Below are 17,091 nucleotides of genomic sequence, written 5' to 3' on the forward strand. Positions count from 1 at the left end.
TCTGGAGACCCTGATGTAAGGAGGGGGCTCTCTGGAGACCCTGATGTAAGGAGGGGGCTCTCTGGAGACTCTGATGGAAGGGGAGGCTCTCTGGGGACCCTGATGTAAGGGGAGGTTCTCTGGGGACCCTGATGTAAGGGGAGGCTCTCTGGGGACCCTGATGTAAGGGGAGGCTCTCTGGGAACCCCGATGTAAGGAGGGGGCTCTCTGGGGACCCTGATGTAGGGGGGAGGCTCTCTGGGGACCCTGATGTAACGGGGGCTCTCTGGGGACCCTGATGTAAGGAGGGGGTCTATGGGGACTCTGATGTAAGGGGGCTCTCTAAGGACCCTTATGGAAGGGGAGGCTCTCTGGGGACCCCTTATGGAAGGGGAGGCTCTCTGGGGACCTCGATGTAGGGGGAGATTCTCTGGGGATCCTGATGTAAGGGGAGGCTCTCTGGGGACCCTGATGTAAGGGGAGGCTTTCTGGGGACCCTAATGTTGGGGGAGGCTCTCTGGGGAACCTAATGTAGAGGGAGGCTCTCTGGGGAACCTAATGTAGGGGGAGGCTCTCTGGGGACCCTGATGTAAGGGGGGGCTCTCTGGGGACCCTGATGTAAGGGGGGGCTCTCTGGGGACCCTGATGTAAGGGGGGGCTCTCTGGGGACCCTGATGTAAGGGGGGGCTCTCTGGGGATCCTGATGTAAGGGGAGGCTCTCTGGGGATCCTGATGTAAGGAGGGGGTCTATGGGGACTCTGATGTAAGGGGAGGCTCTCTGGGGACACTGATGTAAGTAGAGGCTCCCTGGGGACCCTAATGTAAGTAGGGAGGTTCTCTGGGGTCCCTGATGTAAGTAGGAAAGTTCTCTGGGGTACCTGATGTAAGTGGAGGATCTCTGGGGACCCTGATGTAAGTGGGGGACCCGTACTCAGATATGTAATGACATATATATAATTTACATGTGTATGCCCGCCCAAGTGTATGACTTTCTTTTCTTCGCTGCTATGGGCTCTAGCCCGAGATCTTTTGTAGATCTAGCAACAACCTTGGTTGGCCCTGAAGATGCTAGTTACGCCTCTGCCTCCAGTACTAGTAAAATAAATAAATAAAAAGATAAATGAATACAAATATTCCATAGATTGTAGATGCTATAACTTTTGTGCAAACCAATCAATATTTACTTAATGGGATTTTTCTTTACCAAAAAATATGTAGCAGAATACATATTGGCCTAAATTTATGAAGAAATTTGATCTTCTCAATATTTTTATTGGATGTGTTTTATAGGAGAAAGTAAAAAATATATATTAGAATACGTATCGGCCTAAACTGTAAAAAAAAAAAATGTTTTTTTTTTATATTTTTTGGGGATATTTATTATAAGAAAAAGTAAAAAATAATGCATTTTTTTCCAAAATTGACGGTCTTTTTTGGTTTATAGCACAAAAAATTAAAACCACAGAGGTGATCAAATACCACCAAAACAAAGCTCTATTTGTGGGGAAAAAGGGACATCAATTTTATTTTGGTACATCATCACATGATCACACAATTGTCAGTTGAAGTAACACAGTGCCGTATCGTAAAAAATGGCCTGGTCATGAAGGGTAAATCTTCCTGAGGTCAAGTGGTTAAATGAACAAGCTGACAGGTGCACCTGATTCCGTGTGCACCAGTTTTAGAAGAAATCTCCCCAACTATGTTGTCCATCCAGCATCTACACATATATTATTCAATTCAGTGAAACTACAAATCTGCCAGTCTTTGTAGAAGTGTATATATATAATTTTTTTTTTTTAGTTGTTAGGTGGGTGTGGGATAGGCTTCCCTGGATATATATATATATATATATATATATATATATATATATATATATATAATTTAGTATATGTATTATATTTTGTGCTGTCTGTTCTGTGAGTCATACGCCTCTGCCGCGCTACACAGCCAGGAAAGTGGTATTAAAATATATATGCAAAGCCACCAAAGCCCTTCCTCAAATCCTAAACATTTCCTGCAATTAACTGAATGTAAGAAAAGTGCAATTGTGTTGCATTATAGCTGAATTTGTTGAAACTTTCTGTTATATGTGTACTTGTTAAGATGTTACTTCCCAATTTGAAAGGGACTCTGCTGATAAAGGTGCACTGAATGTATTTTTGTGTTATTCTGAATCCTATAATACTGGTTACAAAGCAGCTCCAATTAAAATTTATTTATTCATTTAAAGCTTAACTAAAGACAAAACTTTTTTTTTTTTTTAGTTTAGGATAGGCATTTGATTATCTCTTTGTATTGCTGTTTATGCCCTCGTTAGGAAGATTCCCCCCTCTCTATTTGTCCTGTTTACCATTGTCATTGAAAGTGAAATCAAAAGAAAATCCCAAATTTTGGGTTGTCCCAGAAAAGTAATAGAGGGGAGATCTTCCAATGAGTACACTATTTCTGATGACCCAGGGATCCCCAAGGCATTCCCTTAACCACTTCAGCCCCGGAATAATTTCCCCCCTTCCTGACCAGAGCACTTTTTGTAGTTCGGCACTGCGTCGCTTTAACTGACAGTTGTGCGGTCATGCGGAATGGCTCCGAAACAAAATTGACGTCCTTTTTTCCCCACAAATACAGCTTTCTTTTGGTGGTATTTGATCACCCCTGTGTTTTTTTTTTTGCGCTATAAACAAAAAAATAGCGACAATTTTGAAAAAAACATTTTTTTTTACTTTTTGCTATAATAAATATCCCCAAAAAATATTTTAAAAAACATTTTTTTTTTCCTCAGTTTAGGCCGATAGGTATTCTTCTACATATTTTTAGTAACAAAAAATCACAATAAGCGTTTATTGATTGGTTTGCGCAAAAGTTATAGCATCTACAAAATAGGGGATAGTTGACATTTTTATTGATAATCTATTTTTTACTAGTAATGGCGGCGATCAGCGATTTTTATCATGACTGTGACATCATGCCAGACACATCAGACAATTTTGACACATTTTTGGGACCACTGGCATTAATACAGTGATCAATGCTAAAACATTGCATTGATTACTCTAAAAATGTCACTGGCAGTAAATGGGGTTAACCACTAGGTGGCACTGTAGGAATTAAGTGTGTCCTAGGCCTAGGGAGTGATTCTAACTGTGGGGGGGGGGGGGGTGACACGTCACTGATCCTCGCTCCTCATTACAGGGAGAGCTGATCAGTGACAGTGTCACTAGGCAGAATGGGGAGATGCTCGTTTACTTTAGCATCTCCCCATTCTTCCTCACCGTGAGACGATCGTGGGTATCCCCGCAGACATCGGGTCTGCGGGACCCGTGATCGGGGTCACAGAGCTCCTGTCGGGTGCGCACACACACCCGCAAGCCGCCTCTTAAATGGCAATGTACAGGTATGTTAATCTGCGTGCCCTTCTGCCGCAGTATATCTGCGTGAGATGGTCGGGAAGCGGTTAAATTGCAGGGATTTCCTTTCACTTCCTGTTTTGGCTATGGGACAGGAAGTAAAGGGAAATTTTCCAAAAGGGATGGCAAAAAATAAACTGACAAGGGTTATAACCCTCACTTACTCTATCCAAAATGAAAAACAAATGTTTTGCCTATAGTTCTACTTGTATTAATGTATTTGCAAAACTGATTTTTTTTTTTGCATGCAAATATTTGTAAAATATACGATTTGGTCCTAAAGTGTGTCTCTTGTGAATTTTGTCTTTGTGCCTGCAGCTACAGAGGTCTTTGAGGGCTTGTTTTAAAGCTGTTGTAAACCTACGTGTTGTTTCACCTTACTGCATCCTATGCATCCTTTGATGTTTGGCCATTGGATCATGTCCACATAATGTCTCCAGCTACCATCTGTAGGACCTTTTTAACCAAGCTAATAAAATATCTTTTAGTCCATATAAATTCCATTTACCATACCCATTTTGTGCTTCTGTTTCATGCTCATTGAAAACATTAACAGTAGAGACTTATCTCTTACCTCGATGGACCATATCTGCAGACCTGGCTTCCGACTGATGTTAGCAAGCAACTGTGCGGTCATCTTGACAGAGAAACTGAAAAAACAGAATTTGATAAATATATCTTAAATCAGTGCTTACTACATATACATATTAACAGCATATAGATAAAGTAGACAGCAGAGTAGGAGAATTTCAACAAAAGAGGCACACAAAGCAACAACATTAGATTCACAGAGAAGTCTCAGAACTTCTATCAGGTTTATGTCACTGTGCTGCTGTTGAGAAGATCCTACAGTAAAGGAAGTAGTGGAACATCTCCTCAACATTGGTTCTTACCCTAACTCAGTCTATTCAAAACTAAAAAAAAATGGTTAGAGTTCTGTCTTGAAGAATCTCACATTGTAAATAAGAGCTACATCTATATTTTGTCCTTACAAAATGTATACATGATACAAAAAAATACAATTATGATAAAAGTAGCCTTTGTTCCAAGAGATACTGGTAACTGAGTGACCTCCTATGTGCAGGCTGGCCATAGAAGTGCTAATTATTGTTCATTCAAAATTCAAGCTGTAGGTGGCCCTGAAAGCACTACATGACTCGATCAAAATCAGGTTGAGTCAGGGGGAAATTGGCTGAACGGTGACTGCATCCCATGAGATACATTCTCCAGTGCTGAGACAAGATCATCCAGTGCCCAGGGCATAGATGCAAAAATGTTTCCTCCTTCCCCCTTCATTATGTGCAAGTTTATGAGGAGGAGAGCATAGTCCACACCTCCTCCCTGCTCTCTCCTCCTCTCTTTGTTACTTCTTGCGCTGGGCTGACAGAAGTAGTCATGCTGCTCTCACTACTCCTGTCAGCCTTATAGTAGAAGGAACTTGCGGTGCCCCATCTCTACAACTCACGCTTGCCCAGGGCAGCTGGCCCTTCTGCCCACCCCTTGTCCCGGCCCTGGCAGTCACTATTTGGGTATTCAGACAACTGTGTTAGCTGCTGCTGCTAGGGTCAGGAGTGGCGATTCCTCCATTCACTCTGTTAGCATGCATCAGAGAATTGATTTGTTTTCTCATTTTCTCTCATTCAGCCCACACTAATGCCCTGATTTCCGACGGAAAATGTGCGATCGGATCTTGTTGTCGGAAAATCCGATCGTGTTTGGGCTCTATCTATCTGACTTTTTCTGTCGGAAATTCCGACAAAGTTTGAGAGCAGGATCTAAAATTTTCCAACAACAAAATCCGATCGTGTGTAGACAATTCCGATGGACAAAGTGCCATGCATGCTCAGAATATATTACAAGACGAAAGATATTGGCTACTGCCCTCTTTATAGTCCCGTCCTACATGGTTTACGTCACCTCGTTCTGAAAAAATTGATTTTCCGACAACTTTGTGCGATCGTGTGTATGCATGACAAGTTTCGACCAAAATCTGTCAGAAAAAATCTGACGGATTTTGTCGTTGGAATGTCCGACCGTGTGTACAGGGCATAACAGTTTGAGCCATGTATGGCTACATTTACACTGGTATTTGGAGCACTGCTGTTAGATTATAGTTTTTTTTAGGCCATGTCTATATAAACTACAATCTGACTATAAGGAACAGATATAAAAAAAAAATATTTCATGGCAGTTTTGAATATATTAAAATCTACAAATCAGGTCAAATGTGCCACCAGCTATATAAAGAATAGCCATGCGGAGGCTCTGTTACACTGTCCTGAAAGCTCTAAATTTGTGTAATAGCAATAAGGCCCAATGCCTAAATGATTCTCTGTTGCATAATGCATTTACCTTTACATCTGCTCTAAAGGGAAATTTTCTGTTTCAGTTTTTTTATTTTTTTTTATTTATTATATTATTTATTCATTTTATTTATTTATTACAATATACAAAACAAATACAAAAAAGAAAAATTTACAAATATTTTCAGATTATTGACTTATAAAGTGTAAACATTTGTAAACAAATAAGTGTAAAAATCAACAAAAAACCTTAATTTACTAAGTAAATATTTTACAGTAGAAATTTAGCAGGATTCTTACTAGAAATATTTTTATTCAGCAACGAGCAGTTCTGTAAGGTTTTGTTCCTCCAGCAATTCGCTAATTATGGCCCTGAGTTTAATTTTGATGCAGGGAAAGATTCACAGATTTATTACCATTGAAGTGAGCTGAAAAAGTCTCCCCCCACACTTGTTCACCTCCTGCTGGTATGTAAATAGATAATAGGCATTTCTCTACATGGTAATAGTTGTATATGTAAATGTTGCACCACATGGCTTAGGGGACACCGATGCGTTTGAGATTCAGCTGTGTTTTTTTTATGATTTTTAAAGTGGTTGTAAACCCTTACAAACCACTTTGACCTACAGGTAAGCCTAGATTAAGGCTTACCTGTAGGTCCAAGAAATATCTCCTAAACCTATACGGTTTAGGAGATATTTGCCCGAAGACAGGCACCGCTGTCTACGGCGTATGCGCCGTAGACAGCGGCGCGCAGGCACACTAAGCGCGGCATTTCCAACAACAGAGCTGCCGCGCGTGTCAGCTCCCGTGCGCATGCGCGGGAGTGACGTCATCGCGGCTCCGCCGAATGACAGCGGCGGAGCTGCGAGACCCCACTGAAAAGATGGATGCGCCGGACTACAGGGGACAGCGGTGACATCGCTGGCTCCTGTGTCAGGTAAGTGACACATAATGGACTACTATGCGATGCATAGTAGTCCATTATGCTTTGCCTTTGCAGGGAATGAAAGAGGAAGTAAGCTCATCAGGGTTTACTTCCTCTTTAATGTTCATTGTAATGCATTATCATGTTATCACACTAGCGTTAAAGTGCATTTTTTTTCTGCATTTTAAGTGTTTTTTGTATAAAAGACTAACCAGTCAAAAGTCAGCTTGATAGGGCTGGCAACACATCAAAATGCGCAAATGACACATACACTACTATGGACCTCACAATGTTTTGGGATGGAAAAAATAAATAAATCAGACAGGTCAAATTTCCCAAAATTATCTGCAAAACAGTGAACACCACTTATTTATAACATTATAATAATACAAATGCCTTCATTTGCTGCACCATGTTTATGCTTCACGAGGCAAAATGCTATAGGCCCAGTCAATTTGTGGCTAAGAGAAGCATGCTCCAGGACAGTGTAGAGGTTCTCTACCTTGGGAGCAGAGGCGGCTCTCTAATTAGGCAAATTAGGCGGTCGCCTAAGGCCTCACACTCACAGGGGCCTCACAATCACCTAATTTGCCTGATTAAAGAGCTTGAGATGGGTAGGAATAGCAGAGCCTGGGTGGCTGGAGGACGGGGTGAGTAGCAAGGCTCCCACCTCTACTGCACTGACTGCTCTGTATCACACTCCCTGCCTGTGTGCTCGGCCGGTGATCACCGGCTCCTCCGAGACGCTCTCTCCTTCCCCATGCAGCACCACTCAGCCCCTTCTCCCCTAAGGACAGGGACCCCCTTCTCCCCTGGGGACAGGGACCCCCTTCTCCCCTGGGGACAGGGACCCCCTTCTCCCCTGGGGACAGGGACCCCCTTCTCCCCTGGGGACAGGGACCCCCATCTCCCCTGGGGACAGGGACCCCCATCTCTCCTGGGGACAGGGACCCCCATCTCTCCTGGGGACAGGGACCCCCATCTCTCCTGGGGACAGGGACCCCCTTCTCACCTAGGTACAGCACTGATAGAGACAAAGCACTGACCCCACACAGAGATGCAAGGAGAGAGAGAGAGATGACACCTGTGTTGAGATAGAGGACACTGAAACCAGCACTTTAAGGCTCTTAATATATGCAATGTATGCAGTTAATTTTTATCACTTGAATTATTTCTTCCATTAAGGGCATGAGTGGGGTCTCATGTCCAAGTTATGCCTAAAGCCTCACAAAGTCTAGAGCCGCCTCTGCTTGGGAGTGGGATGTCAGAAAGTCCATGGGACCCTATTACTAGTTTACTAAGTTATTTGGTTAGTTTTGGCAGAGCTTAGGCCATGGTTTCTCAGCCAGGGTTCCTCCAGAGGTTGCTAGGGGTTCTTTAAGCAATGACGAATTTCCTACACCCTGTAACCACTGATACCAATGATCTTTTTAGGTGTGTGTGTGTGTGTGTGTGTGTGTGTGTGTGTGTGTGTGTGTGTGTGTGTGTGTGTGTGTGTGTGTGTGTGTGTGTGTGTGTGTGGAGGGGGGGGGTTCTGCTGGTCAACAATGTAAGAGTGTCTTTTTCCCACTGAACATTAATATAAGGGTTCCTTTCCCATTGGCCACCAATGTACGGGACCACTACACAAACTACAAAAATAAGAAGGCACTTTTCCACTGACCAACAAATGGACACTAAAATGTGCACTGTTCGGGTTTCTTTTCTTGCAATTATTTTTCTTTGTACCTTTTTTAAGATTGTTACTGAAACAATTTTTTCTTATAGTAGAATATGGGGAGCATTAAATAACTCTGGGTGTGAAATATAGTAGATGCACTACATTCTTTATTCTTTTATGTATTATTATTTTAAGAATTTCTCTGCATTACAAAGGTTGAGAAAGGCTGGCTTAGGTGATCGGTGCTAAATATCTTATGGTAACAGGTACTGTAAACTGGGCAAATTCAGGTACTGATGAAACAAATCCAGTCTTTACTATTTACATTACATGAGGTGTACAGAACTGTGTGATCCAAACGTACAGTATGTAGTATTTGAGAAAGGAGCCTAGGAGGATAACAATCCCAGGTTTGTACATTTATACAGAGCTATAGTTACATTGTTAGTTAAACTTAAAAAAGGCATGTCTATTGACTTCAACTTCAAGACAAAAAGTAAAATAAAAACTTTCCGACTCAAAATTCCAAACCTACAGTTTATTCAAAGGAAGGCAAAAATCCTAATAACGCATAGTCAAATATTCTCCAACAGGGAAGAAACTTCTTCCTGATTCCCTAAGGCAGGGGTAGGCAACCTCCGCCTTCCAGCTGTGGTGAAACTACAAGTCCCGTGAGATATTGCAAGACCCTGACAATCACAGGCATGACTCCTGGATAGGGATGAGCTCGGTGTTCGTCTCAAACATCGGCCGTTCGTCTGTTCGGGGAATTCAGAACTTTGTGGACAGTTCGCACCAAATTCATGTGGCACGAACGACCCACAATGCACTACGCCATTGCAGTGCATTGCAGGCTCATGATTGGCCAAGCATGCACTGTGACCATGCATGCTTGGCCAATCACAGCGCCAACAGCGAGGAGAGCCATAATTGGTCACAGGCAGGATGCCTGTGGCCAATTATAGCTCAGGGTGTTTAGTACACGCCCCACACTATATAAGGCCGCCAGCGTGGCGGCCTTGTGTAGTGTGTTGGCGTGCAGGGAAAGAGCTAGATAGGCAGGGACAGTGTGTTCTTTTCTCAGCCATCTGCAGGAGTTAGTGGGTGTTGTGTGCCTCCAGCGCAGTATACACCTGTATATACCCTTTATTGCTGGTGTTCTCTAATACAGGCATCTGCAGGAGTTAGTGGGTGTTGTGTGCCTCCAGCACAGCACAGTATACACCTGTATCTACCCTTTATTGTTGGTGTTCTCTAATACAGGCATCTGCAGGAGTTAAAGTGGGTATTGTGTGCCTCCAGCACAGTATACACCTGAAGATACCCCTTATTGCTGGTGTTGTCTGTTGTATAGCTTGCATATTAGCCTTTCGAATGTTCGAGTCCCATAGACTTTAATAGGGTTCTAAAGTTCGTACGAATTTTCAGTCCGTTCGAATGTTCTGGTGTGAACCAAACCGGGGGGGTTTCGGCTCATCCCTACTCCTGGAGGCAGAGGCATGATGGGATTAGTAGTTATACCACATCTGGAGTTCTGAGGTTGCCTATCCCTGCCCTAAGGCAATCTAATACTCCTGCATCAACAATCTACAGTGCTATTTCCTATATATTAATAGACTGTGATATTATGCAGACCCCTTTTGAAGCAATCAACAGAGTTTTCTAGAACAGGCTTCAGTGGAAATCTATTTCACATTTTCACAGCTTTTACTGTAAAGAAGCCTTTGTCATATGTAGAGGTTCAATTTCTTTTCCTGCAGGAACAAAGGATGTTCTTGCCATTTGCAAAGGCACAACTTTGCACCAGATTAACTTTTTTATTAATTTTAAAAGATATTACCCATGATTAAAGTGGTTGTATACCCACTTTTTTAACTTTTACCTACAGGAAAGCCTATAATAAGGCTTACCTGTAGGTAAAAAAAATATCTCCTAAACCTGTACGGTTTAGGAGATATTCCCCTCGGTATGCGCCGCTGACTGCAGCGGCGCATGCGCACAAGGGGGTTCTCTCCGTGAAAATCCGGCAGCGCTCGTCCGGCCGGATTTAAATCTCCCGCGCGCATGCGCGGGAGTGACGATATCGCGGCTCCGGCCACTCACAGCGCCGGAGCCGCGATACCCGGAAGAGACGCCGAGGGAGCATGTCAGCTCCCTCGGCGTGGATCGGGCGAGATGTCGGGGCCTCGTTCTAAGGTAAGTATTTCATAATGAGCTAGTATGCGGTGCATACTAGCTCATTATGCCTTTTGCTTTGCAGGTTTTAAAAAAAAAAAAAAAATTGCGGGTTTACTACCGCTTTAAGCCTGGTATGTTTGCTACTTAAATGTACTTTAACATATGCATGTTAAAGTGTTTTTCAATATATGCATGTTAAAGTGTTTTTCAATACTAATTAAAGAAAATGCTTGGTTTCCTTGTGATGAGTAACTATAGCTTTGGATGTGGCATCCTTATCCAACTATGTGATACTGTATTATCTCTGTCTGAGGATTTGGTAATGTCCCTCTTCATATCAGGTTATATACTGTGGCCTGTATTCTGGTTATGGCTGTTCTCCTTGCTTGCCCTGCTTTTATCTGGTCAACTCTTATTACTGAGCTACAAAATTCATATACTAAATAGTTGCACTCTTCTGGGTATTAGTTTAAATGAACATTTAAAGTCAAAGGCAAAACTTTATGGTTGAATTTGCATTGTATTAGGACCAATATCGTGCAGGGCCTTTCTTTTGTCCCCACCAGAATCGGATCGCGTGGGTGTTCACACCCATGCGATACAATTTCTGTTTGAATACCCAGTTCGCACTGCTACATGAAAAACTGAAGTGGGGGTATCGTTAACTTTCTAATGACACCCGCAGCGGTTCGCATAGAATAGTGTAAACTGCATGTGAGTTCTATGCGATGCCGGAACTGGCACTGGAATTGCGCTGTTTCCCACATCGCACTTGTGTGAACCGGACTTTTTCAACCTGGGGTGACCATGAGGTTTCTTCGGGGGTGCCTTGGCAAATGGCAAAAAATTGCCCCAAAATTGTATACAAGCCAACAGATGGATGAAGCCTGCCTTTTAGTTACACAAAGCCACGGGTTTTCTTTGTGCACCATTACGACCTTCTAGTCGCCAGTGTCCTAACGACCATGACCCTCCCCTGCCCCTCTCTGTCAGCCCTGGGGTCACATTAGCTGAGCGATAGACATGTGCGATTAGTTTCGTGCGAAGCGAAAATTCGTATTAATTTCCAGAAATTCGTACGAATCCAAAAGACAAATTTTTATGCATACGAATTCCGTACGAAATACGAAGTTTTGTTTATGAATTTCGGATCCAAATTCATAACGAAAATTCGTAATTAACGAAAAGTTAATGAACCTAAAAGTTAAAACCCCAGGAAGTCAGCACAGGGATGGTGGGAATTTCTATGCTTACGAATTTCATACGAAATATGAAATTTCTTTAACGAATTTTGGAATTTCGGATCCAAATTAACAGAAACGTGATTGGTGTTTTTTTCACCAAAGTCAGCGCAGCACAGGGATGGTGGGAACCCCTCATAATGAGCACAGCGGGTGTACACTCAGACCCGGGAACTCAGCACAGGGATGGTGGGAACCCCTTATAATGGACACAGCAGGTGTACAGACCTGGGAGCTCAGCACAGGGATGGTGGGAACCCCTCATAATGGACACACAGCAGGTGTACAGACCTGGGAGCTCAGCACAGGGATGGTGGGAACCCCTCATAATGGACACACAGCAGGTGTACAGACCTGGGAACTCAGCACAGGCATGGTGGGAACCCCTCATAATGGATACACAGCAGGTGTACAGACCTGGGAACTCAGCACAGGGATGGTGGGAAGCCTATGGGAATTTCTATGCTTATGAATTTCATACAAAATTTCGCTGACGAATTTCAGATCCAAATTAACAGAAACATGACTGGTGTTTTGTTCACCAATCAGAGTAAGTCAGCACAGCACAGGGATGGTGGGAACCCCTCATAATGATAAATTCATCATAACGAACATTCGTAATTGTTACGAAAAATTAACAAACCTAAAAGTAAAAAACCCAGGAAGTCAGCACAGCACAGGGATAGTGGGAGCCCCTCATAATGATAAATTCATCATAACGAACTTTCGTTATTTTAACAAAAAGTTTACGAATCTAACGAAAATTCGTATTTTGTACGAATTCTAATTAAATTTCGTACACGAATTACGTTTTTTTTTCCGAACGAAACGGAACAAAACAAAACTAATTTTTTGATGGCGCCCATGTCTACTAAGCGATGGAGAAACACTGAGGAAGAAGAGAAACATTGGAATACTAGTCAGTACCAGTGAGCAAAGTGTATTGGATTTGGAAGAATAACCCACCTCTAACACTGGGTGTTTTAAGTGTGTGAATGTTGATGTATTATGTAAAACTATTAGAATCATTTTTTACATTTTAGAATGGGATGCCTCAAGAATGTCCATAATTTTAGATGGTGGCTTGAGATTGTCCATAATTTTAAAGGGTAAAAAAGTTAAGAAACACTGGGTTAAGTTAATATAATAACTGTCAGTACCCCTAAACACTATTACATGGTAAAAACAATTTGTCTTTAATTGTACCCTGCAGAAATTTGTGTACATAGGATTAAAAATTAACAGACAAGTTCATATTTGTAGTTAGAGTATTGTAGTTAGAGGACTGTGTGGCCGAAGTAGTGTTTGAACTGTACTGTGTGCAATTGGCAAGCTTGTGTTTCCACTGAGTGCATAAAGGTTTTAGAAGAATTGCTTTTCTTCTAGACAGTGAATGCAAAAGTAAACACAATTACTTATACATAGTTTTATAAAAAAAAAATTGAATAGGCCAGATTTCCAATATGTGTATTGGAGTACGGCAGTGCCATTCATTCTCAAAAATGTTGGATTTCACAATATTCATTCTAAGTAACACCTCAACAATATTGTTGGGGCAGGGTAACACACTATTGTGCATTGTGGTGCTTTGCCCTGCTACAAATAGCACCTATTTTTGATGTATTCTGGTACTTTATGAAGCCATTTCTAATGATTTGTCCCCCTTAGTGGTCGCCTTAGTGAAATTCATGTTAATTTGCAGCATAATGCGCCACAAATACAGTGGTGTGAAAAAGTGTTTGCCCCCTTCCTCATTTCCTGTTCCTTTGCATGTTTGTCACACTTAAGTGTTTCGGAACATCAAACCAATTTAAACAATAGTCAAGGACAACACAAGTAAACACAAAATGCAATTTGTAAATGAAGGTGTTTATTATTAAAGGTGAAAAAAAATCCAAACCATCATGGCCCTGTGTGAAAAAGTGATTGCCCCCCTTGTTAAAACATACTATAACTGTGGTTGTCCACACCTGAGTTCAATTTCTCTAGCCACACCCAGGCCTGATTATTGCCACACCTGTTCACAATCAAGGCATCACTTAAATAGGAGCTGCTTGACACAGTAAGGTCCACCAGAAGATCCTTAACAGCTACACATCATGCCGAGACCCAAAGAAATTCAGGAACAATTGAGAAAGAAAGTAATTGAGATCTATCAGTCTGGAAAGGGTTATAAAGCCATTTCCAAAGCTTTGGGAATCCAGCGAACCACAGTGAGAGCCATTATCCACAAATGGCGAAGACATGGAACAGTGGTGAACCTTCCCAGGAGTGGCCGGCCGCCTAAAATTACCCCAAGAGCGCAGCGACGTCTCATCCAAGAGGTCACAAAAGACCCCACAACAACGTCCAAGGAACTGCAGGCCTCACTTGCCTCAGTTAAGGTCAGCGTTCATGCCTCCACCATCAGGAAAAGACTGGGCAAAAATGGCCTGCATGGCAGAGTTCCAAGGAGAAAACCACTGCTGAGCAAAAAACATCAAAGCTCGTCTCAATTTCTCCACAACACATCTTGATGATCCCCAAGACCTTTGGGACAACATTCTGTGGACCGATGAGACAAAAGTGGAACTCTTTGGAAGGTGTGTGTCCAAGTATATCTGGCGTAGAAGTAACACTGCATTTCATAAAAAGAACATTATACCAACAGTAAAATATGGTGGTGGTAGTGTGATGGTCTGGGGCTGTTTTGCTGCTTCAGGACCTGGAAGACTTGCCGTGATAAAAGGAACTTTGAATTCTGCTGTCTACCAAGAGATCCTGAAGGAGAATGTCCGACCATCTGTTTGTGTACTCAAGCTGAAACGAACTTGGGTTCTGCAGCAGGACAATGATCCTAAACACACCAGCAAGTCCACCACCGAATGGCTGAAGAAAAACAAAATGAAGACTTTGGAGTGGCCTAGCCAAAGTCCTGACCTGAATCCTATTGAGATGTTGTGGTATGACCTTAAAAAGGCCGTTCATGCTCGAAAACCCTCTAATGTAACTGAATTAGGACAATTCTGCAAAGATGAGTGGGCCAAAATTCCTCCAGGACGCTGTAAAAGCCTCATTGCACGTTATCGCAAACGCTTGGTTGCAGTTGTTGCTGCTAAGGGTGGCCCAACCAGTTATTAGGTTTAGGGGGCAATCACTTTTTCACACAGGGCCATGATGGTTTGGATTTTTTTTCACCTTTAATAATAAACGCCTTAATTTACAAATTGCATTTTGTGTTTACTTGTGTTGTCCTTGACTATTGTTTAAATTGGTTTGATGTTCCGAAACACTTAAGTGTGACAAACATGCAAAGGAACAGGAAATGAGGAAGGGGCAAACACTTTTTCACACCACTGTATGTATATTTTTTACATTTTGGTCTTCGCTTGGAGCTTTCATCTCTATGGATGTGAACTGGTAACATGACTTTCTAAAGATAGTGACAGGCATAACTCTGAGAAGTTGATGGATTATATGGTAGTAGTAGTTGTATATAGTAATACATGACACATCCCTCTCCAGTTTTGTACAATATAATGATGGATTTCCTCACCAACTCACCTCTTCCTGCTTTTATCTTGCAATAGGTGGCAGAATCCTACATTTTTATACTCTCAGCAGCCTACCAAACGGCTGAAGTCCAAGGCCGTTCTGACATTTTTTAGGGAAAAAAAATAAAATTCCCCTTTCCTAGACCAGACAGGACTTTACAAAACACTCATGCCCATGCTTGCTTAAACATTTGCTGCTAGAAGTCTGCATAGAGCTTGTGGTTATGTTTCACATGCCCTCTGTTTACTGTTGTGAATGTTTCATTTTTTGTGAGATACTTGCTAGGGATACATACATGTTTACAAAATTGCTGAAAATACAGTCTTACACCTGGGTCACACTGATCGAGACATTGAAATCGTGCTACTTCACTTGAAGTAGCACGATTTCAAAGTAACATTTTGGTGCTACTACAGGTGCCACTTGTAAGACATCTGTAGAACTTTTCGCACAGATGTCTATGAAAGTCACACCTGAGCTGGAGCTGGAGACATGCGGGGACATACGCAGACCACAGAATTTGGAGCAGCCAAATATGTGAATGGTCTGCACTGTGCCCCCAGTGTCATTCATATATACAGCTTAATTCCACCTGGTCCTTGTCTTTCTTCTGTTGCCACCTGCAGCTCTGCAGTGGATATAGAACTTCATAGTTATTGAATAAACCTGTGACTACATCTCTAAGTGGTATTTAAGAAACCTGGGAAGGCTGAGACCCCATGCAGATAGCATACCCTGAGGAAGCCCAATAGCAGGGCGAAACATGTCAGGACCAGTCTATTCTGCTTTAAACAAATATTGACCATAATATATGGGTTATAAACATATGTTTTTATGAACATGACTTTTTAGATTTATGTTAATAAATCTTGAAAATTGTAATCTTATTCTTTGGTTCATATTGCACCAATATAGTCCCATCCAATCTGTTCTCTCTTCTAAAAAATTAGGGATGATGCGCTTATCTTCTGTGATGATTTATCCATACTATTATATTCTATCAATTCTCTTTTGGAAGCATAAGCAAATACCCCCCATCTTTACTCCCACCAAAAAAAAAAAATGAAAGACAGAAAAAATGATTTCTTGGTTAAAGCAATCACATCTTTGTGGTGATGGCTTAGTCATTCACACCTGCCTCTATAAATAGGAAGCCACTGTCTGGCAATACTCTTGATGGCAGGATCAGGTCATCCATGGCATACCATCAGGGGCATTCTGGTTAGTCAATTCCTGAGAGTCCACAGAATATGTATTGACCAGCACATTTACAAGATAGAGGCCCAGACTCTGTACTCATGTTTTGTACAAAGAGGATATCCTAGGTGGATGCTTGATAGGGCCCTGTCCATTGCAAGCTCCAAGAACAGAGGGGACCTTTTAAAACAACCTACATTTTATGACAGAAAAACAAGGGAAACCGGTTTAAAAAAGGGAGACCCACACTTAGTAGGCCCTTCAGTGAGAAGTTTGGGGACATTAGGAATATTGTACACAGATATTTACCTATCCTTTCGGAGTACTACATTTGTGCAGACCTCCTGAAGGATGGTATCAACTTTATTTCGAGGTGAAAGTTTTTTGACATTCAGATCATGAAATGTTTTTAAACATATGTCTGCAGTTGTTTATGTGTATCAGCGGCTTCTTCTACATGATCATTTTGGTTGTGGCTCAATTTTGGCATACCCTATAAATAACCAATGTTGAAGCCATACCAATGTTGTGAGCAAGCACAATACACCCGTGTGAAACGCGTTAACTTGGTCCTGTTTTGTCTGTCTGGCATGCAACAATAAAGACTTCTTTCAAGCAAGCATCTTGTTCCAGTGTGCGGCCTTTTTTTTTCCCTTTTCTACAC

The 17,091-nt window shown here is 42.1% G+C and overlaps 1 protein-coding gene across 1 annotated transcript in view; it reads right to left on the bottom strand.

Moving 5' to 3' along the window:
- LOC143996266 (villin-1-like) overlaps positions 1–17,091 on the bottom strand; it is a 147,914-nt gene that overhangs the window by 89,217 nt on the left and 41,606 nt on the right. Inside the window, exon 2 of the mRNA XM_077491235.1 lies at positions 3,961–4,036. Coding sequence (XP_077347361.1) covers positions 3,961–4,023 — 63 coding nt within the window. The 5' untranslated portion in view covers positions 4,024–4,036. The remainder of the gene's footprint in view (positions 1–3,960; positions 4,037–17,091) is intronic.

Source organism: Lithobates pipiens, unplaced genomic scaffold, assembly GCF_037356315.1.
Source record: "Lithobates pipiens isolate NorthernLeopardFrog02 unplaced genomic scaffold, aLitPip1_a1.2 Scaffold_19, whole genome shotgun sequence".
Lineage (NCBI taxonomy): Eukaryota > Metazoa > Chordata > Amphibia > Anura > Ranidae > Lithobates > Lithobates pipiens.